The sequence below is a fragment of the Primulina huaijiensis genome, chromosome 9 (genome assembly GCF_012295235.1).
Source record: "Primulina huaijiensis isolate GDHJ02 chromosome 9, ASM1229523v2, whole genome shotgun sequence".
Taxonomy (NCBI): Eukaryota; Viridiplantae; Streptophyta; class Magnoliopsida; order Lamiales; family Gesneriaceae; genus Primulina; species Primulina huaijiensis.
In genome coordinates this window covers 22,984,726-23,008,722 of record NC_133314.1, presented here as the reverse complement: position 1 = coordinate 23,008,722, position 23,997 = coordinate 22,984,726, and the positions used below count along the sequence as shown (strand labels likewise).

Sequence of the window (23,997 nt, the reverse complement as noted above, 5' to 3'; positions counted from 1 at the left end):
AAAAAAATGTTTTTAAAATTAAAGTTTCTATTATTATATATTTTGTTATCAATTTTCAATTGCGTTCTAAACATAATACAAAATATGATTATATTAACATTATTCTATTACGAAATCATCATATATAATATATTATTTGTTATACTGTTTGTTCTTTTCAACCTATTAATTAATTTCTAATTGTATATGATGAAATTACATACATAAAAAACAATTTTTTCTCTTTTCTACATATTAATTAATTTAGCATTATATATGATGAATTTATATATATATAAGCTATTTTTCACATTTCAAAATAACAAAATTGTTATTTAATATTACTCACTTAATAAATTAACTAAGTTATGTTTACCAATTCATTGTGAATTATTATTATGATTGCAATTTAATGAAGCATAGGTGAGGATATATAGTGGTCACCCTAACAATTAATATTTGTGTTTAAATTATTATTAGTAATTAAAACTACTTTGTGTTCGATGAAATTATTTGATTAGTGAGAATAAATTTGATTTAGAAAAATGATTTCTAGAATGTAAAATAACAACTATATCATATTTGTTAGGTGCAATAATTGTTTATGTAAGGTATAACAATCGAAATGTGACGTTTGAATTGTTTTACGATTTTAAAAGATTTTAGTTAATGTTGCATCGTTATCCTGGTTATAACCTTTGATAAAGCTGCAATTGCATGATCCTACAATTGGTATATATAAGAGTCAAAGTCATGAGATCAATTCTCATATACTGCAATTAGTGTAATTATTGATATTGTTGGAGTGCAATAATTGTCTTTGTTGGATACATCGATCGAATCATGATGATTGAGCTACTATACAGTTTAAAATATTTGAGTTGATATGTAATATCTATTCTAAAAAAAGAAAAAGTTAAACAAAATTCGCAAGGAGTTAAAAGTTAGCAAAAACACAATTGATATTTAACTTAATAACAAGTTTAGGGGTTTTATTTTACCATCATTATTATAATTTAGTTAATTAAGAGAATTTTATTTGACAGTCACTATATGCACTCCATTTAAATATATTGTGATTTTGATTTTAGAAAAATTTACTATTATCTTAATTTTATTTTTATTGTTTTCCATTGTGAATGACATTTGGATGAAAATTATCTTCGTTAATTTGCGAGAGCTGTCATTATGTTATAATCATGCAAATTGAAAAATGTTATATAAATAAGTGAATATATTTGATTTATCAGTATGATGTATTTTTATTTATTGTGTTTTGATATATTTAGATCAATAAATACTCATAAACAAGATGTTATTTAAACGATTTTAAAAATTATTTAAATCTTCTTAGTATATATTTCATTATTAATCACCAACGTGCATCGCACGTGATCATTCCTAGTTGCTATAAATAAAGGAGAGAGTTCTGTTTTTGTCCTTTAAAATGAAGGTATGAGATAATTTTGCTGTAGTTCAGCAATCTCAATAGCTCAGAAATTTATATTTTGCTATCTTCTTAAGTATTTGTCTAGCCTTGATTGAATGAACTCATTGGGGATGGTGATAAATTTTGTCAATCGAAAAAATGAAGGAAAAGAAAACATAAAACCAAGAAAGGAAAATCAAGCCAAAATAAATAATAATTAAGGCGGAAAAGAGGAAATAAAAGCACTGTAATTTGTAGGAACCAAAAAACAGAGCACATCAACTGCTCAACTGTCGCAAGCAGACGTCCATTTTTTCTGTTATTCAAGGGTCTGATGTTTGTCCCATTGATTCTCATGACTGAATCAAAGGTAGAATGCAAGAATATAGATATGACTGTTGTTACAGAATCTTTAATCATCATTTGGATACTTTTCGATTCTGTTCTAGTTATAGTTCGAATCCATTAAAGAAAAATTAATGATAATAATATGGCGTGGCTCATGAGGTCATCGACCAAATAACCAAAATAGCTATCAGCAACAGAATATTTTAGGCAAAATGGAGCAACGTCCACGGAACTGAATCTCAAATGTCCTTCTACAACTTGCCGGGCATTCCAGGGACTTCGGTAAAGCTCCTTCCGTTACCTTCAAAGCGACAAAGAAAATCTGATGTGACCTTTGAAGAACACAGAACTCCATTAACTTTATAAATTCCTGTTGCCTAATGAATGGATTCCCAACACTTTCCATTCACATCACAAATTGGATTCATAGAAGAAAATTTCGCTTTCCAACGTATAATTATAAAGAATGGCCTTGTCACCTTCTTGGAAGCTGATTTTTGCTGCGATGGTGGCGTTGGTGATGTGGGCTTCTTGGGTCACAGCCCGCACAATTCCTGATGCATCTATGGCCGAGAGGCATGAGTCGTGGATGGCACAATATGGAAGAGTCTACAAAGACGATGCTGAGAAGGCGAAGAGATTCAAGATATTTAAGGAGAATGTGGATTACATTGAATCTTTTAATTCAGCTGGGACTCGTTCTTACAAACTTGCAGTAAACCAGTTTGCTGATTTGACCAACGAAGAGTTCCAAGCATCACGTAATGGATTCAAGATGAACTTCCACCACAAGTCATCTAAAACAATTTCGTCCTTCAGATATTCGAACACGACTGCAGTTCCACCGAGTGTTGATTGGAGAAAGAAGGGAGCTGTTACAGGTGTTAAAGACCAAGGACAATGTGGTGAGTTAAACAAACCATTAAAACTACACTAAAATCTTGTTCCTGTATATTTTTGGATGATTTTTCAAGTTCCTTGGGAAAAAAATACAGGATGTTGCTGGGCTTTTTCAGCCATTGCAGCCACGGAAGGAATCCACCAGCTCAAAACCGGAAAATTGATTTCGCTGTCCGAACAACAACTAGTGGATTGTGACACAAGTGAAGATCAAGGCTGCAATGGTGGTCTAATGGACTATGCATTTGAATACATGATCGGAAACGATGGCATAACCACAGAAGCTAACTACCCATATGACGGAGAGGATGGGACATGCAACTCCAATAAAGAGTCCTCCCATGTTGCCAAGATCACAGGCTACGAAGATGTCCCAGCAAACAGTGAGTCGTCATTGCTGCAATCGGTGGCTAACCAGCCAGTGTCTGTTGCCATTGATGCTGGAGGATCCGATTTCCAATTCTACTCAAGTGGGGTTTTTACAGGAGAGTGTGGTACTGATCTAGACCACGGCGTTACTGCAGTTGGGTACGGAAAGACTAGCGGCGGAACCAAGTATTGGCTGGTTAAGAATTCGTGGGGAAGTACCTGGGGTGAGAATGGATACATTAGAATGGAAAGGGATATTGGTGCTGCAGAAGGACTCTGTGGCATTGCCATGCAAGCTTCTTATCCAACTGTGTGAAATTGCTGATGTACAAGTCCCCCTAATACGTGTATAATACTGTAATTTTTATGATATATGCATGCATAATTTATGTGTATCCTTCCTTGTTCATATGCAGATGGATTTACTTGTAAATCTTGTAAAAGCAAGGCATGTTATCTGGTTAAATCTTTGGTGGCAAATGATCAAATTTTATTGTTGTACATGGATGTTAATTATGAAGCACGTTCGAATAACTTTTATTTTGACATCACAAAAATTTGTATTCAACACTAGATATATTTTAATACAAGACCCCCACAATTTTTCTTCATTTTGATCGCACATTTATTCGTCGATCCGGATCTAATGTCTGATTCCCATGATTTTTGGGCAATAAAATCCGTAATAAATTTTTACATTCTTTCTCCAGCGTAGTCTTAGGTCCGGGTCTGATGTCTGATCTTCCCAGCTTCCTGTGATGCGTATTTTTAGAACTATGGCAAGTACGTGGAAATATTGTCCTAATATGTATTATCCAAACCAAATGTTCACCCCTAATTTTTTTTTAAAAAAAAAGGAAACTAGTTGATATTAGTAAACCCGTTTAATCGTTTACCACACCACTATTCTCACATTTTTTATTACTTTTTAAAATAATAGTATTAATAATAAAACCCATAAAAAATAAGTTATGATTATTAAAAAATTAATTAAGATAATAATATTGATATAAAGAAAATAATAAATAAAGTGGGGTTACTTGAATGAACAATGAATAACCATAAATTGAAAGTTACAAATGGGAATAAATGGCATGTTTAATTTAAGTGAGTCGAGTAAATATGCATGAGAGTTAAAACTTGCGGGATCTAATTTATTCAAATCTAGCCCCTGGAGACTCGTTCAATAGATCATGATCAATTAAATGAATAGGTAGCTGTCAAGGAATTTATATATTACAACCTATAAATACCCCAATTCTTGCATGTTCATTTCCATCTTACAATTAAGGTTTAATCTAATAGTATAATTATCCTCCATGGCTTTCCAATTCGGTAAAATCATTTTTCTTGCACTTGTATCCCTTCTTGGGATGTATTCATCTGTAGCAACATCTAGAAGCATTTCAGGCCGAACCATGGCCGAGAGACACGAGCAATGGATGGAGCAATATGGTCGTGTATACAACGATGACGTCGAGAAGGTCAAGCGATTCGAAATATTCAAGAACAATGTGGAGTTCATCGAATCTTCTAACCTTGACGAAACCAAATCTTACAAGCTTGCCATCAATGAATTCGCAGATCTTGCAAATGAAGAGTTTCGCGCTTCTCGTGGCGGATACATGATATCACCCGACAAGAAATTTTCCACAAACTTTAGACATGAAAATGTGACTAAAGTTCCAGCGAGCCTCGACTGGAGAGAGAAAGGAGCTGTTACTGGAGTAAAGAACCAATTCACATGTGGTAAGTTGAGACAAAAATTCGAGTAAATTCATGAATTTTTGCCGTAAAAGTTGAAATCTCGTTCTTACTTGAAAACTCATGTATGCACATACGTACACATGCAGGGTGTTGCTGGGCATTTTCAGCAGTTGCAGCCACGGAAGGAATCAACGGGATTAAAACAGGCAAACTTGTCTCATTGTCCGAACAAGAACTAGTGGATTGTGATACCAAATCTAATCAGGGCTGCCACGGAGGATACATGGATGATGCGTTCAAATTCATTACTCACGAAGGCCTCTCAACAGAAGCCAACTATCCATACAAAGGAGCAAATGGCATCATGTGTAACACCAAAAAGGAATCCTCAAGAGTAGCAAAGATCACCGGATACGAAAAAGTGCCGGCTAATGATGAGTCAGCATTACTCAAGGCGGTGGCAAAGCAGCCTGTGTCTGTAGCTATTGATGCGAACGGACCCATTTTCCAGTTTTATGCAGGTGGCATATATACGGGTGAGTGTGGAACTAATCTAAATCATGGTGTCACAGTTGTTGGATACGGAAAAAGCGAAGCCGGGAAAAAATATTGGTTGGTGAAGAATTCTTGGGGTGCAGCATGGGGCGAAAATGGATATGTAAAATTCGAGAGAGATTTTCGTGCTAAGGAAGGGCTTTGCGGGATAGCCATGGATGCCTCTTATCCAACTGCTTGAAATAATTGTTTCCAGAGCCATTTTTGCTTCCTTAATAGTTGTGTGGGTTAACCAGTATTGTGAGGTTTGCATACTCTTAACTGTATACCTCTCAGACTCAACAACTCACGTATGAGTCTGCTTTTTTTCCTTCTGATCATGTTTTCCCGGTTACTTCTGCGACTATCAAATGCAGATAATGAAATATCTTCTACAATTGAGCCAGTTTTTTCATTGTACGTACGAGAAATCTTGCATGCAGTTATCAGCAAATATATGCACATTTATCGTCCTGATAATCTTCAACAAATAGCTAAACATTTGAAGACATGATAAAAATTTATGGGGGCCGGATCAGATATCACAAAAAGTTAATAAATTTTTGGGGGACATGCAGGCAAAGAATTAAATAAAATCGATAATCGGATGGTTTATAGTCATTAAAACATATTATATGCATGCATGCTCTTGCTCACGCTGAGATGATCTTCGATAACATATCGGCTATAAAATATTTCAGGAACATGCATAGCTTGCACTTTAATTTGCAAGCTACTTGTTATATAACTGATGATAGTACAATGAATCGCACTATACGCCAACCCAAAACGCATATTCGCCACCAGGAACTTGGAAATGCACTTCTGGACTCTGGTGCACAAATAGGCACGGATTAAAAGAAAATACAAAAATTTTGCTCATACCGTAATATAATTTGTAAATGTGATACATTAAATTTTGAAATTGAATAAAAAGCCAAAGCCACTAACTATGTTCGTGGGTCCGAGAAAAATAATCTACCTGTGATCAATTTAAGTACATTGCTTAAAAAACATGACATTTCGATTGATACATGACATTTATGTTAGGATTATTTTGGACTAGCATAATCAAATTAAATGTACATATTTGTCATCAGATGATCCAATTAAGTGATTCACTAATGTTTAGATTTTGGATTAAAAGGATATCATTATTTAGTCATGGATTTAAATGCAGAATTACCATTAGAAGATTTTCAGTTTGAGTACGCAATGCACACAAAAATATGTAGAAAATTGTATTTTTTTTACAAGTTTCTCAAAAGAAAACGTAAGGAAGTGCTTCATATAGACACATGCACAAAAAAAACTCAAATGAGACAATATCACATATCAATTTTGCAAGATGAGTTTTTTATCCGACGGCCCATGAAAAAATATTAATTTTAATCCAAAAGTATTACATTTCATTCTAGCTAGATATGGATCAAATCGAACTGTTTTACGGATATAAATATGTGAAAACGTCTTACAAAATACATATATATAGTTTTGATATGTTACAGAACCAGGAAATTGTGGTTAGCACTCATAAGCACGTGCACGTTAACATGTATAAGCATACCCTTATTTTCAACATATAAAGCTTATGTTGGATAATTCCTCGTAGCTACATATATCTTTTGAGAACAGCCATAATTAGGATGAAAATATATAGAGGGTCATCATATGTATGCTAATATGCTTCTAGTCGACTAAGTTATATTTGATACTAATAGTTTCGTACACAGGAAGTTGCTGGGTATTTTCAGCAGTGGCTTCTATCGAAGGCATTTCTTGGATCAGATCCTGTGTATAGTGATGGTGTTTCCGATTGTTAAGATGTCTCGCATCGGTTGGATAGAGTTTTTCAGAGTTGCATATATGAACTTGAACAATTTTTCCCGCATGAGCAACTTTGAGGTTGAGTTAGGTCCAAATCCTAATTTTAACATGGTATCAGAGTGCCCATCATTATGTGTTGAGCCACCCGTTAATATCTCCACGCTCCAGTTGTTGAACGTGATAAGTGTGTTAAAATATATTACATCGGTTTGATAAAGTTCAAAAGATCGAGTTACATATATTGACTTGGACAATCAATGAGCTAGCTTTTGGGTTTCATGAGTTATGTCCAATTCATGATCTTAACACGGATGGTTGCAAAGTGGCAGCATCCAGCATGCCTTTGAATTTGTTAACCGCAACAAGGATCTATCCTCAGATATAGATATATTATCCCTACCAGAAGAAAGAAGGAATCTGCGAATCTAATTGATAGGCTCATAATAGTTAGTATTTTTATTTTCATATTTCTCATTATTCCATCCTCCGATATGTTTAATTGACACATTTTTGTGTAATTTTATTGTAGGAGGAACTTTTACGTTCTTGGAGCAAATTTGAGCTAAAAAGGTGATGTTTATCACATTTGAAGTTTCCAAGATAGAGTTTGAAAGAGAATGGCCAAACCAAAAGAGGTCCTGGAACAAGGCGTGGCCACGCCTTATGATGATGTTGCAGCTGCCAAAAAAATTGCAAGGAGGGAAAATCTAGATAAAATATTATCTAGTATTTTATATTTAAGAATTAGGGTTAATTAAAGATTAGTGGGTTGTTTAGCAAAAATTTAGACCCAAAAAAAAGCCCACTACTCAAAAGACCACAGCCGCAGCACAAGAAAAAAAACAATAAAATTGGAAGAACTCTCACCACCATTCCATCTTCACCAACGTAGCTGAGGCGGAGGATTTCAAGATTTTCCCAACAAAATAGTTTGCAATTTCTTTATGTTTTCTTATTTATTTTTTATGGATATTGTATATCAAACTATGTTAGGCTAATTTTCTTAGTCTGATTCAAGGGATAGTCTACTATTTTAATTTTATCACTGTGAGGTTTTTGCACTTTAATTTAATATTTGTGTTTTGTTCAAGTATTCGTTGATTTCTGATTTTATTTATATGAATGTTATACGACAATTAATCTGATAATTTAATTTGATGTATGATTTTCTAATGCTAACCATGAATTCAGTGATCCGTAATTGTCATGAACGATTGGTACGTGAGTAGCAATAGGTTAGATGTGATGTGCTATCATAACATGTGTAATCTAAATATATCGACGGAACTAGATCTCTCAATTGCAGCTATCTAGGTTGTTAGATTTTAGGATTAACTGTTTTCACGAAACTGAAATGCTATCTTTAATTAATATGGAACGCTATCGTGCCCAGTTGATTATTGGTAAGTTTTGACTGGATGCTGGGTTTGGTAATTAATTTAGGAAAACACAAGAATTTTAGCGGCTATCCCTATTATTCTAAAGTTAATTGCTTGAAATAATATGAATAAATGATTGGTTAACCGATGAACAGTGAGATAATTAGATAGTAGAACCCCCTTGAATCAGTATTTTCTCATAATAAATTTTTCACTCTACTCTCGTCGATTAATTTTCAATTTTAGATTCAGTATTTTTTTTCTCTTGCTTGATAATTTTAGTTTTGGTTATTTTATTTAGTAATTATCAACACAAATCCCCCCTTTTTATTTTTATTATCAAAAGAAATAAATCTACCGTTCCCTGTGGATTCGACCCTACTCCCATTACGCTCGTTTTTATTTAAAATAGTAGGAATTAATTTGGTGGTCAACGACAGCACACCAAATTTTGGCGCCGTTGCCGGGGATCGGTGCAAGGTTAATTTCTTTTAATTTTGATTTTTTATTTTTTTATGCCTCGTTCTTCTCGTACAGGTGAACTCGAATACAATCCAGAAATCGAGAAGACAGCTAAGAGATTGAGAAAAGAAGCAAGACTAAGGCGTGAAAAGCAACCATCATCATCTTCTCCTGATTTGAACGCATCATTAGACTCCAACGATACAGAAAGAGAATCTGACATTGATCTTGAGATTGAAAGTGACCAAGAAGAAATGGCAAGACAAGCTCAAAGAACACTCAGGGAGTCAGATAATCCTAATGTTATTCAACAACCATTATGCATTCAATTCCCTACTACTGATGCTACTTTTGAATTAAAATCTGGCTTGATTCATTTATTGCCTACTTTTCGTGGTCTTGCAGGTGAAGATCCCCATAAACATATGAAAGAGTTTCATATTGTTTGCACAGCCACGAAACCGCAAGGGATCACAGAGGAACAAATTTCACTGCGAGCTTTTCCATTCTCTTTAGCCGACAAGGCTAAGGATTGGCTCTATTACTTGCCCTCTGGGACGATCACGACTTGGGATAATATGAAACAACAATTTTTGGAGAAGTTCTTCCCAGCTTCGCGAGCAGCAAATATCAGGAAGGACATTTGTGGGATTAGACAGTTACAAGGAGAGACATTATACGAATATTGGGAGAGATTTAAGCAGTTATGTGCCAGTTGCCCTCAACATCAGATTTCAGAACAGCTCCTAGTCCAATATTTCTACGAGGGTCTATCACTTTTTGATAGGAACATGATTGATGGTGCAAGTGGAGGTGCATTGGTAAACAAAACACCTCAAGAGGCACGATCTCTAATTTCTAACATGGCTGCCAATGCACAACAATTCAGTACTAGGCAAGACAACCCTCCACGACAAGTCAATGAGGTAAGTGTTACTCCTATCGATCAAAAGTTAGATTCTTTGACATCTCTTTTGGAAAAGTTGGTTGCAGGACAGGTGCAACAGGTAAAAGCTTGTGGTATATGTGCTGTGGTGGGACATCCTACAGATATGTGTCCGTCACTACAAGAAGAACCCACGCAACAAGCCAATGTGATTGGTGGATTTCCTGGGCAACCCCAGCGTCGATATGACCCATATTCTAATAGCTACAATCCAGGCTGGAGGGATCACCCAAATTTCAGCTATAAGAATCAAGGAGGCCAACAAGGATATCCACAACAAAATTGGAACAAGCAACATGCACCAGAACAAGCATCCAACTCATGTATGTCTCTAGACGAAATTGTAAAGGCCTTAGCTGAAAATACTCAAAGATTTCAACAGGAAACGAGGGCCAGCATTCAGAATCTAGGAACCCAGATCACTCAGATCGCTACATCAGTCAGCAAGTTGGAAGCTCAGAATTCTGGAAAACTACCGTCGCAAACGGTGGTTAATCCAAAAGAAAATGCAAGTGCCATGGTATTGAGGAGTGGGAAGGAGATTGACCAAAAGAACACTTCACCAACAAAGGATACTGAAGAAAAAAGCACAACTGAAGAGATCGAAGGAGAATATGAAAAACAACCAAAGGTAAATTCTAAGTCTTTCTCATCTACTATTTCTAATGCGGTTGTTCCTCCATTTCCTTCCAGGTTGGAAAAATCCAAAAAAATGGACTACGAGAAAGAAGTGTTGGAAACCTTTAGAAAGGTGGAGATCAACATTCCTCTTATAGATGCCATCAAACAAATTCCAAGGTACGCTAAATTTTTAAAAGATTTGTGCACTAACAAGAGGAGGTTGAAAAGTGATGAAAAAGTAAGCGTGGGGGAAAGTGTGTCCGCGGTTATTAAGAAATCACTGCCAAACAAATGCAAGGATCCAGGTATGTTTACAATGCCTTGTGTTATTGGAAAACTGAAAATTGAGCGTGCCATGCTAGACTTAGGTGCATCCATTAATGTCATGCCCTATTCAATATACTGTGCTCTGAATTTGGGTCCTTTAAAAGAAACTAGAGTGGTGATTCAATTAGCTGACAGATCTAATGCTTATCCCGAAGGGGTTGTGGAGGATGTTCTGGTACAGGTTAAAGAATTGATATTTCCTGCGGATTTCTACATATTGCGAATGGAAGAAGACTCCACTGCGATTTCAGCTCCGATTCTATTGGGTAGACCTTTCATGAAAACTGCTAGAACCAAGATTGATGTAGAAGAGGGTACTCTTTCCGTCGAATTCGACGGGGAGATTGTGAAATTTAGTATTTTTGACGCTATGAAATACTCAAATGAAAATCACTCTATATGTTCAATTGATATTGTTGATTCAATTGTGCAGGAATGTTTTGAGGAGATAGATGAGATTGACAGTTTTCACATGCAGGCACAGTTGGGTGTGGAAGGAGAGATAGCTGAAGCTGGGGAAATTTCTGAAATTGATGAGGAATCACAAATTGGGGTTCCAAATTTAGAAACTGAAATATTAATCTCTCACAAGAAATTGCTACCCTCTGTTTTGCAGACGCCCAAATTGGAATTGAAAGATTTGCCAGATCATTTGAAGTACATCTATCTGGGAGACAATGAAACTTTGCCTGTGATCATCTCGAAAAGGTTAACTGAAGAGCAAGAAGATAGATTAACAACAATTCTCAGAGAACATAAGACCGCAATTGGCTGGACATTGGCGGACATCATAGGCATAAACCCTTCCATTTGCATGCATAGAATTCGTATAGAGGATGATGCCAAATCGGTACGAGAATTCCAAAGAAAACTGAATCCGGTAATGAAAGAAGTGGTAATGAAAGAGATTCTCAAGCTTTTAGATGAAGGAATAATCTATCATATTTCGGATAGTAAATGGGTGAGTCCGATCCATGTCGTACCAAAGAAAACATGTATCACTGTGGTAAGAAATCAAAATGATGAGTTGGTACCGACAAGAGTGCAAAATGGTTGGCGTATGGTTATTGACTTTCGAAAGCTTAATTTAGCTACTAGAAAGGATCATTTTCCTTTGCCCTTTATTGATCAAACATTGGAAAGACTAGCTGGAAAAACTTATTTTTGTTTTCTTGATGGATTTTCAGGTTATTACCAGATAGTCATTGCTCAGGAGGATCAGGAGAAGACAACCTTTACATGTCCCTTCGGAACATTTGCCTACAGACGTATGCCTTTTGGACTTTGTAATGCTCCAGGTTTTTACCGCAGGTTCATTAAGGATTTCTCAAAGATTGCTCTACCGATGTCCAAGTTGCTCCAAAAAGATGTACCTTTCGAGTTTGGAGAAGATTGCAAGGAGGCTTTTAACAAGCTAAAAAACATGTTGACCATAGCGCCTATTATCCAACCACCAGACTGGAATTTGCCCTTTGAAATCATGTGTGATGCGAGCAATTATGCTGTCGGGACTGTTCTAGGCCAGAAAGTTGATAAGAAGAGCCACGTCATATACTATGCCTCAAGAACATTGGACTATGCGCAATGCAATTACACTACTACAGAAAAGGAGCTTTTAGCAATTGTTTTTGCTTTAGAAAAATTTCGATCATATTTGCTAGGCTCTAAGGTAATTGTGTTTTCTGATCATGCAGCATTGAAATATCTATTGACAAAAAAGGATTCAAAACCGAGATTGATAAGGTGGATACTCTTACTCCAAGAATTCGACATCGAGATCAAGGATCGGAAAGGAATTGAGAATCCAGTAGCTGATCATCTGAGTAGGTTGGTAAACGAAGACAACGCTCTGCCTGTTTCCGAATTTTTTCCTGATGAGCATCTATTTAAGGTGAAAGGTACGAATCCCTGGTATGCAGACATAGTTAATTACTTGGTTACCGGAATTTTACCTAATGATCTTAGCAAATCTCGTAAAGTGAAAATTCGTTGTGAGACAAAGTATTATGTATGGGATGAACCTCATTTATGGAAATTTTGTGCTGATCAAATTATTAGGAGGTGTGTACCTGAAATTGAACATAAGTCGATCTTGACTTTCTGTCATAATTATGCATGTGGTGGCCATTTTGGACCTACACGGACTGCTAGGAAAATTTTGGATTGTGGTTTATATTGGGAAACACTGTTTAAGGATGCCTATTTGTTTTGTAAAAACTGTGAACAATGTCAAAGAACGGGATCTTTGTCCCATAGAAATGAAATGCCCCAAAACCCAATTCTTGTATGTGATATTTTTGATATTTGGGGCATGGATTTCATGGGACCATTCCCTTCATTAGGAGGTTATCTTTATATATTGTTGGCAGTTGATTATGTTTCGAAGTGGGTGGAAGCGAAACCCACTAGGACTAACGATTCCAAGGTTGTTGCAGGTTTTATCAAATCTAACATTTTCAGCAGGTTTGGTATCCCAAGAGCGGTAATCAGTGATCAAGGAACCCATTTTTGCAATCGAACAATTGAAGCTTTGTTGAAAAAATATGGGGTGCATCATAGAGTTGCTACAGCCTATCATCCACAAACAAATGGCCAAGCTGAAGTTTCTAATCGAGATATCAAATCTATCCTATCGAAAACAGTTAATCCGGGAAGGAAAGATTGGAGTCTCCGTTTAGACGATGCACTTTGGGCTTATCGGACTGCATATAAAACACCAATAGGAATGTCTCCCTACAGGTTAGTTTTTGGGAAATCATGTCATTTGCCCGTGGAGATTGAACATAGGTCATATTGGGCAGTTAAAAACTGCAATATGCACTTGGAAGAGGCGAGTGCATCGAGAAAACTGCAACTACAAGAGTTAGAGGAGATAAGATTGGAAGCATATGAGAATTCGAGAATCTACAAGGAGAAAACGATGTTGTTCCATGACAACACGATTTTGCGAAAGCAATTTAGCGTTGGTCAAAAAGTACTACTGATTGCCTCCGATGCGAAAAAAAAAAAAAATTATGTTTTCTTTGCGTGCAAATTGTTTTTGCATTCTCACTTTTGCATTATGAATAAGTTGCTCTTGATGATAGTTAGAGAGGACAAGTGTGTGGGATTTAACACAATTGCTATATTCTTTCTTGGTGAGCTTTGAGCCTATGAGCAATCATGATATCATGCTCCATTTTCTTTGATTGTGTGTTGTCATTGCATTGTTAATTTTTCTAGAACTTGCATTGTTATACATGTCTTTGTCAACACTTTGTGGTGGAGTAGGTACATAAACAAAATGATAAGGGCATTAGGTTCAAACCATTTTCTTTCGCATCATCTGAGCCGTTCTTTGAGCCTACCCTGATTCATAGACCCCTAGTGAACCAACTTTGAGCCTCAGCCTTTTTCTTTGAATAAAAATAACCACATTCCGAGCCGTGAAAAATCTTTTTTGTTGGTTATCCCCTTTTTTTGAACCTTGAATTGGAGAAACATGTAAACTTTTCACAAATAGCATCACTCAATCCAAAATAGTGTGAATTGTTGGGATTTAGTCAATCTCGAATCCTTATAGTCACCGTCTACAAAAAAAAACAAAACAAAACAAAACAAAAAATAGAAAAAAAAGAAGTAGACGAAGTGACAAAGAAAAGAAGAGCAAACAAATAAAAAAAAAATGCTCTTGATTGTTATAATGAGATATAAGAGTTTTTAGATGCAAATTGTTTTTGTGAAAAGTGCATATGGTTTCTCCAATTCCATAGCTCATTGTTTCCTTTTATCCTACCTTACCCCTAGCCACGTTACAACCCATTTATAGCCCTTCTTGTTTGTGTATTTTAATTCATTCATTTAGTGGAAGGATGTGATATATGTGCAAGCCTATGGTAAAAATTTTCAATGCATTTGACATGAGAGTTTGTTGATATATATATCCTAGACACTAATGAGCGGAATGAGCGAATCTTGTGAGGAGTTGTTAAATCTCATGCATTTTAATTTCTACACATTCTGATTGCAGTAAGTGTTCATGATGTTATTTTGTGAGGTGCTCTGAAATTAAAATGTCTTCTTGCATGAAAAATGTTTTGGATAAGTAGAGGAAGCGGAAGGAGGACGAAAAATTGAGATAATGAGTTGATCTATTTTATGCTTGAGGACAAGCATCGTTTAGGTGTGGGAGATTTTGATAGGCTCATAATAGTTAGTATTTTTATTTTCATATTTCTCATTATTCCATCCTCCGATATGTTTAATTGACACATTTTTGTGTAATTTTATTGTAGGAGGAACTTTTACGTTCTTGGAGCAAATTTGAGCTAAAAAGGTGATGTTTATCACATTTGAAGTTTCCAAGATAGAGTTTGAAAGAGAATGGCCAAACCAGAAGAGGTCCTGGAACAAGGCGTGGCCACGCCTTATGATGATGTTGCAGCTGCCAAAAAAATTGCAAGGAGGGAAAATCTAGATAAAATATTATCTAGTATTTTATATTTAAGAATTAGGGTTAATTAAAGATTAGTGGGTTGTTTAGCAAAAATTTAGACCCAAAAAAAAAGCCCACTACTCAAAAGACCACAGCCGCAGCACAAGAAAAAAAACAATAAAATTGGAAGAACTCTCACCACCATTCCATCTTCACCAACGTAGCTGAGGCGGAGGATTTCAAGATTTTCCCAACAAAATAGTTTGCAATTTCTTTATGTTTTCTTATTTATTTTTTATGGATATTGTATATCAAACTATGTTAGGCTAATTTTCTTAGTCTGATTCAAGGGATAGTCTACTATTTTAATTTTATCACTGTGAGGTTTTTGCACTTTAATTTAATATTTGTGTTTTGTTCAAGTATTCGTTGATTTCTGATTTTATTTATATGAATGTTATACGTCAATTAATCTGACAATTTAATTTGATGTATGATTTTCTAATGCTAACCATGAATTCAGTGATCCGTAATTGTCATGAACGATTGGTACGTGAGTAGCAATAGGTTAGATGTGTTGTGCTATCATAACATGTGTAATCTAAATAAATCGACGGAACTAGATCTCTCAATTGCAGCTATCTCGGTTGTTAGATTTTAGGATTAACTGTTTTCACGAAACTGAAATGCTATCTTTAATTAATATGGAACGCTATCGTGCCCAGTTGATTATTGGTAAGTTTTGACTGGATGCTGGGTTTGGTCAATTAATTTAGGAAAACACAAGAATTTTAGCGGCTATCCCTATTATTCTAAAGTTAATTGCTTGAAATAATATGAATAAATGATTGGTTAACCGATGAACAGTGAGATAATTAGATAGTAGAACCCCCTTGAATCAGTATTTTCTCATAATAAATTTTTCACTCTACTCTCGTCGATTAATTTTCAATTTTAGATTCAGTATTTTTTTTCTCTTGCTTGATAATTTTAGTTTTGGTTATTTTATTTAGTAATTATCAACACAAATCCCCCCTTTTTATTTTTATTATCAAAAGAAATAAATCTACCGTTCCCTGTGGATTCGACCCTACTCCCATTACGCTCGTTTTTATTTAAAATAGTAGGAATTAATTTGGTGGTCAACGACAGCACACCACTAATAAGCAATCCTCTCTTGCCGCAAAGATCACAGGATACGTACACGTTCCCCAAAACAATGAGACTGCTATGTTAATGGCAGTGGCTAATCAACCAGTGAGTGTGCAACTTGACTCAAGTCTCTTCCAGTTCTAAAAAGAGTGGAGTCTTAACAGGTGAGTGTGGAACAAATCTTACCCATGCATGGTGCTACTGCAGTTGGATACGGTACAAGCGAAGACGGTATAAAGTATTGGTTGCTAAAAAGTTCTTGGGGTTCACACTGGGGAGAGGATGGATACATAAGATTGGAGAGGGATATCGATGCGGTACGAGGCATGTGTGGCCTAGCTATGCTTCTTACATACCCCACAGCATTAACTTCGTGGAACACAATATATTTTACGCGCAATCAACGAAACTTAGAATACAAAACTCACATATTATTGAGCAGCTCAGTTTCTGCTCAAAAATAATATTCATGGTGCACCTTTCTTGTTAAAATTTAGTACTTAGGATAATGCTATTATTTTGGTTGGACTGACAGATAGCGTTTCAGGGGCAATGGAAAACGACATTATTACAATTCGTCAACATATAATATAATCTATTAACACAATTCACATTTTCCCATGAGAAAAATAAAACACGTTTTTTCTATCACAAAAATCTTGACACTTCATATAATTATGAGAAGCGCTTTCAATGCACATCAATACATATTAGATATAATATAAATTAAGCAAATGACTGCTAAGTCCACGATATCAGTTGTTTAACTCAAATAAACTCCGTTGATGTTCTCAAATAAACTTTATAATCTATTCTACAGTTCTCATAATAAATCTTTGAAATAAATCAATAATAATAATAATAATAATAATAATAATAATAATAATAATAATAATAATAATAATAATAACAATAATAATAATAATAATAATAATAATAATAATAATAATAATAATAATAATAATAATAATAATAATAATAATAATAATAATAATAAGATGAAGTAGATATTATATTTTGGATCTTATTACTTTAAATATTTTATAAGAATTTGTCAAATCCTCTACATTAGATTTATTAAAATTATTTATTTATTTTGTAAGACTATATATTCATCTGACACGAAACAAACTTCTTTAATAATAATGGGAAAAAATCATATAATTAATTTAAATAGTTTACTTATAATAAACTTATAAAGAAATTATCAAATAAATTTTCATAACCAATTATATATATAATTTTCATAATGATAAAAATCGAAATATATTATCGTAATTATAAAAATGAAATAATAAATGGAGTTGCAGAAACTATTGAACTCCCGAATTTAATTCACATTAATTCAACTTTTTATGAGTGGGTTCAGCTTTAGTATATTATTCATGGCAAAATTTTAATCTAATCTCACCCCCATGAAAAATAATTAATCGTTTTTCCGTTCTTCATTGTAGCCGTAAGTGGGGTCACACGAATGAACAATATATTAATTGCCATAAAAGTGAAAGTCACAAATGGGAATAAATGTCATGATTAATTTTATAAAGTGAAAGTCTGATCACAATTAATATGACTAAAAAATTGACGAAAAATGTGAAAGTGAATGTGAATATGACACCTAAATCGTTGGATTATGTAAATATCGCATTGCTGATAGGTGATAGCTGTAATCTCAGGTCGATATCGATTAGTCCGATTTTATTGATACTTTTCCTGGAACTCAAGTCTGAAAGAAAGGGATCAAAATGAATCTACGATATGCAGGATTATCAAGTGACCATATTTCTGTACTGGACAACAAAACTTGAAAGAAGAAATGGTACATTGATGTTTGGAGTATTTGATGTGTTGGAAAGGAGTAAAAGAGACACCAACCATTTAGAACCGATTGCCACAGAAATTTAGTAACCAACATAAACGGCTGCATTTACAATGTAGCAGTCATCATTTTTATCTCCCATTTCTTCAACATGCACCCCACTTGAGCATATCAATCCACCATATATCCACAACCTCAACATTCGTTATCTTTCCACTATGCAAGGTGATTCAATCAAAGATGCTTAATTACGCACAAAGTTTGTGTTTTTTAACCCCATAAATGAAGTAAAAAATACTTACTAAGGGAAAATTGACTTGACCTTCTCGAGGTCCAACGAGTGCTGGAGCGATCGAGGAACCCCCAATTTAATCTGAAGCTTCATCTCACCGAATGAAACACCAGGTATGGAACCTGAACCCAGCCAACCAGATATATATACTCCAGTAGATAAGAAAGTTGAGCAATTTTATCGACGAAGAGGAAATAATTCAACATAATACAAGATAAACTCGCAATAACCAAGTCATAACTACTCAGTCCGGGAGGTCCACCGAATACAAGAAAGTAACCTAAGTTTCAAATACAAACATCTCGTTACTAGATGAAACAAAAACGAAAAAAGAAGAAGAAGAATAGCATGGGTTTGCTTCCTTGACAGGCAAATATAAAAATAGTTGCCAAACTAAGGTTACCTCTTCTGAATGCCGGAATCGAATTGGAAGAAATGGCATCTCTGCAAGCCCTCATAGCTGCTGAAGTTATATCTTGCCTGTTTTTCGATCAATACTACTTAAAATTCGGATCATATTTTCGTCCATAAAAAATACATGATTGCATCGCGTGAATTTGTGTGCGCGTGAGATAGCGGTTGGGGGAAGGGCCTTACCCATGTTGATCGTAGCCGACACCCATTTCTACAAACAAAAGCTTAATCGAAGAATTAGGCACAGCTTCAACAGTTTTAGCAGTGCTTTGCTCACTGTCCATGGCAGATCCAATAAATGTAGTCCGGCGCGAGAGGAATTTTGGTTTCTTGTTTGCTGATGCAAGTCTGTAACTTGAATGCGGAAGTGCGAAGAAATCGATCGGCCGGCGTCTATTGAGGGGAGAACAGATAAATTGGGATTTAGCGAAGATTCCAATGCTCATAGCCATTTTTCACCAACTTTATAAAACTCGACACTGAATGCCTACATAGTTAATCTAGTAATCTACATTCCATCGTATCAAACAATGAAAATAAGGTATCGGTATCAAATTTTTGGTCGAATTTATCGCACATAATTTATCTGGTGCTAATTATTTCAAATTTTTGGTCGAATTTGTCGCACATAATTTATCTGGTGCGAATTATTTTATTAGTCTACTTCATGCATTAATATGATATTTATGGAGTGTGGTGTGGTGCATGTCAAAATAAAATATTTTCATGAAAATTTTATGTTGTTACGGTGAGTGACTCTACAATAGCAATCTCATTCATCAGGTAAGTTACAAATTTAGTTCGCAATTGTTACCATTGAACACTTTCGAATTACCCAATTAAGCCATTTGAATTTTCTGTTTGGGCAATGTCATGGTATATGTCTTAGTCACATTTTCTTATTATAATCATGTTAAAATCACATTTTGTAGTCAACGTTGTACTGAATATACGTAATAGGTTTCTAAAATAGCTGCAATTTGAGTTTTGCTAATTCCAAGTATAAGCTTACACAGTCAATTAAGTAATGTACCAAACAAAGTTCTTTGACACATCCTTTGGTTTGATGCAACATTGTTATGAGAGGTGGCGAAAATTAACAGCACCAAACAAGTTCTTCCCCATCTCAGCTAAGAAACTAAAAATATATTACAAGCAGTGGAAAAATCTTGACTGATTTGTAACATTGTGGCTATATATTTTGAAACTTGGATTAGGAATCCAGATATTAGAAATGTTTGAGATGATGATAGGGATCAGGTCCTTCAGGACTCACTCTTTCAGGCCATTTGTTGGAGCTTTGATTCATCTCTTTGGTTCCAAATCGAGCCTCCAGGGACCCTCTTGCTACAATAACTGCAGTTGAGAACAAGAGCCAAGTTATAAGGCACATTATGTAGTGCTTGAAGCCAGACATCGTAATTTGTCTTAGCGATCTTACATAGCTGGTTAATAGATAGCGGACCCTTTATATATTGTTTCTCGAGTGCATTTGTTCTTATCTTGTCTTGGCCGAATGAGATTCAAAAGCCACATTCATGTCATTTTTGTTGAGGCGTCGACTTCAGTTGCTGTCGTTGAAAGAAAACAAAGCCCACATGCATTAATCTGTTAGAAATTCACTGGTTTAACTTTTCATGCTCATGGATAAAACAAAGTCTACACAAGATATACATTTTCGAATGGATATTGCTGATACAGAAACAGAAATTCAATGGACAGAAGGCAAATACTTTATTAACTTTGGAGTGTGATCGTTGATTTGGTCTTCGGTTGGCAGATTTGATGATTGGTCTTATTGACAATGCCTACCTTGATGGGATGGGATGTTACTCCGATCCCTCAAAATGCGCAGAAAGATTCCTCATGATCACAAGTTCCACGTTACTTCAGCCAGAGAGAAATGCGGAAGGTAGGAGCAACGAAGAAGAAGATGATATATTAGAAAGAATAACGTACGAGATTCATGTATCTAATTTGTTTGAGTTTTTATCTTTTGGATAGCTAGTCACCAAAAGGCTATACTACAGAAGATCACAACGCAAGCTCGCCCTTGGGATTCCAGTGACAAAATAAATCTAATATTTAAATGATAAGCCAAATATTTGATTGAAAACTTTTCTGTTTTTGTATACCAAAATCAAATTTCATTTCCATCTGTTGTAATAAGTTTTTCATCCAAGTAAAGAACGTAAATGCATGCGTACACCTCATGAGAAGCTTGGGTTACTTTACATTCCCATGAATGAATGAGTCGCGGGCAATTGCAATTATGTATTGACAACTCAACAGTAAGAGCTTCAAGGAAGCTTAACAGCGTCGAAAGAAAACTGTATAGGACAATGATTTATGCGTATGCATGTTCCAGCCATTAATTCCACCAAATTGTGCGGCATTCATAGTATTTTTATCTGATTCAATCTTTTCATCAAATTAGATATGATGATAGGGGGCCCATTTATCTTTTTCTTAATGCTGACCAAGTCCGGATGTGCAGCGTCATGCATATATGTCGACCCCTCTTTTTATTATTTTCTTATCTAGTTCTGCACAACTTGTGGACTTTCTTGAACGTTGAAGAAGATGATCAACGTATCCAGGCACCGATAGTACTTCGTTAAAAGTTTATGCCACGTCCCGAAATCGGGGTTAGTCGACACGGGCGTTTTTAGCAATCACACAATCGAAAACAACAAGCATCGTAGTACAGTGTAAACCAAAACCAGTTTATATCATGATCTTCAAATAAATATATTTGTCTTTACAATGAAATAACTGAAAAAAGACAGGAATTAATGCAGAAGCATTACAATTTAAATTAAATTTAAACTTAAACTGCAAATCTCGAAAATCACAAGTTCCGAAACTGGTCTGACTCTTCTTCTTCGAGCTGTTTCTCAGGTTAACGTTGAAGAAGATGATCAACGTATCCAGGCACCGATAGTACTTCGTTAAAAGTTTATGCCACGTCCCGAAATCGGGGTTAGTAGACACGGGCGTTTTTAGCAATCACACAATCGAAAACAACAAGCATCGTAGTACAATGTAAACCAAAACCAGTTTATATCATGATCTTCAAAGAAATATATTTGTCTTTACAATGAAATAACTGAAAAAAGACAGGAATTAATGCAGAAGCTTACAATTTAAATTAAATTTAAACTTAAACTGCAAATCTCGAAAATCACAAGCTCCGAAACTGGTCTGACTCTTCTTCTTCGAGCTGTTTCTCAGGCTTATCTGAGAAATGGAGAGTAAAGGGTGAGTGGTATGGTCGTCACTCAGCAAATGAAGGCCGTTCGAGTACAACATAACAAAATGCATAAATTTCGAAACACATACCATATACAACATGACTCATATCACATGCATAACATTGACTAGACACTGAGATTCCTTTACTTTCCATGGTTTACTGATATTAGTACTTAATTTTTACTCCTTTAAGGGGACGAGACCATATAATGGTTACAATCACACCATGTAAGGGCCATAAACGTGTCATATTGGGATTCTCACCCATATCCAGTTGAATCCTCACAGTGTCCACACACACATCATAGGTAGTAATGTTGGTTATTCTCACATATGGATCAACTCTCACTCTCGGACAAGAATTTGACAGCAAAGAGGAAGTGAAGGAATGAGCTGATAAAGATCTTAAAAGCTGCATGTTCTGACATTCATGTTTTGAAATCTACAAAAACTCTTTATGAAGTTCCACGTAACGTGTGATCAATACATGTAGTTGGAGAGTAAGAGCTTGGAAAATGAATTATTCAACCTACTCATTTTCGTATCAAAACTTATTGCAATATATATGCACACATGCGACCTTGTTGATAGAAGACTGTTGTTGCCAACATGTTATTGGAGAATTATGAAGGTCCATAGTACGTGCATCAGTAACCTCACTAAGCGATGAAGCTTTTTTTTTTTTTTTTTGCTCGAGCCTCAATCAATAGTTTTTTCTTTTTTTACTATTTTTTTTTTCAAACTATCAAGAGCTCCTCTAAAAATAATTCTACTCCAATGATATTTATTAAAGCTATTTATATCATTAATAAGATAAATTAGCTTATCATCTATTGATGAATCGCACTTCTCCTTAATTGCCCATAGAAGTCCATCAACAAAATAACAAACAAGTCATTTTGGTTTTGAGTATGTCTCTTGTGTGACGTTATCACGAATCTGTATCTGTGAGACGGGTCAACCCTACCGATATTCACAATAAAAAAGTAATACTCTTAGCATAAAAAGTAATACTTTTTCATTGATGAGTCAAATAAGAGATCCGTATCACAAAATACGACCCGTGAGACCGTCTCACACAAGTTTTTGCCTATGATTTTATCCATATTCACTCAATTTGAAGAACAATCAATCATCTTTTTTAATTTCGCACGTACATCACTCGATGAAACTATAATCACCCTAGCAATATATATTTCACAAAATTTTGTACATTCTTGGATTAGTGGAAAAGTACTTCTACAATCTAGTCATGTTATCAGACAACATTCATACAATAAAAACCAAATTGGTCTCTTACAAACTACTAACAATAATTCATCATTTTTTTCTCGTGCAACCCATTTTCACGATAAGAAGCCATAAAATTTGACTTCATGTTTTGTAATCTTCTGAACAACTAATTAAATTTTCTAAATTGTGTGTTGTTAATTTACCATGAATTTCATCTCTTATGAATTTGTTATACCTGATATTTCTTTATAACGTACTTGAACAGTTAGTTTGCAATTGAAAACTTCTTTTTTGGGAGATAGTTGAGTTTCAAGTGTATCCGTGTTCATAAGAAAAATATATAAATTTTAATATTATATGATAATAAAAAAACAATATTGTCAAAAATGGTCAGATAGCTTTCTTAAGATATCTATGGAACGAATTAATAAAATATCATAATAGACGGTGCTTATAAAATGATTGTCGTATTTGTAATCAAAATAATCTCTATAAAACAAGCAATTATTGGCGAAAATAATAATATAAAAATAGTCGACATAACCAAAACATGGTCTCTATGACCTCCGATGATAGCCATAAACTAAGAC

The 23,997-nt window shown here is 34.9% G+C and overlaps 2 protein-coding genes and 1 pseudogene across 2 annotated transcripts; 2 read left to right on the top strand and 1 right to left on the bottom strand.

The window, feature by feature from the left end:
* Positions 1-1,487: 1,487 nt before the first annotated feature.
* Positions 1,488-3,491, top strand: LOC140985172 (senescence-specific cysteine protease SAG39-like). Its single transcript, XM_073452940.1, has 2 exons — positions 1,488-2,661; positions 2,752-3,491. Exons 1-2 carry the CDS (start codon positions 2,223-2,225, stop codon positions 3,339-3,341), a joined length of 1,029 nt encoding a protein of 342 aa, XP_073309041.1. The 5' UTR covers positions 1,488-2,222; the 3' UTR covers positions 3,342-3,491.
* An 817-nt stretch (positions 3,492-4,308) lies between these two features.
* LOC140985060 (senescence-specific cysteine protease SAG39-like) lies at positions 4,309-5,668 on the top strand. Its single transcript, XM_073452805.1, has 2 exons — positions 4,309-4,774; positions 4,879-5,668. The coding sequence occupies exons 1-2, from the start codon at positions 4,345-4,347 to the stop codon at positions 5,466-5,468; spliced, it is 1,020 nt and encodes a 339-aa protein (XP_073308906.1). The 5' UTR covers positions 4,309-4,344; the 3' UTR covers positions 5,469-5,668.
* A 12,429-nt stretch (positions 5,669-18,097) lies between these two features.
* Positions 18,098-19,412, bottom strand: LOC140985348 (uncharacterized; annotated as a pseudogene).
* Positions 19,413-23,997: the final 4,585 nt, after the last annotated feature.

What these genes read in the sequence shown, in the direction of transcription:
- LOC140985172 (XM_073452940.1), top strand. Translation starts at nt 2,223, where the DNA reads ATGGCCTTGTCACCTTCTTGGAAGCTGATTTTTGCTGCGATGGTGGCG. An exon ending in TAAAGACCAAGGACAATGTG is followed by an intron (nt 2,662 to 2,751) that starts GTGAGTTAAACA and finishes AAAAAAATACAG; the next exon opens with GATGTTGCTGGGCTTTTTCA.
- LOC140985060 (XM_073452805.1), top strand. Translation starts at nt 4,345, where the DNA reads ATGGCTTTCCAATTCGGTAAAATCATTTTTCTTGCACTTGTATCCCTT. An exon ending in AAAGAACCAATTCACATGTG is followed by an intron (nt 4,775 to 4,878) that starts GTAAGTTGAGAC and finishes GTACACATGCAG; the next exon opens with GGTGTTGCTGGGCATTTTCA.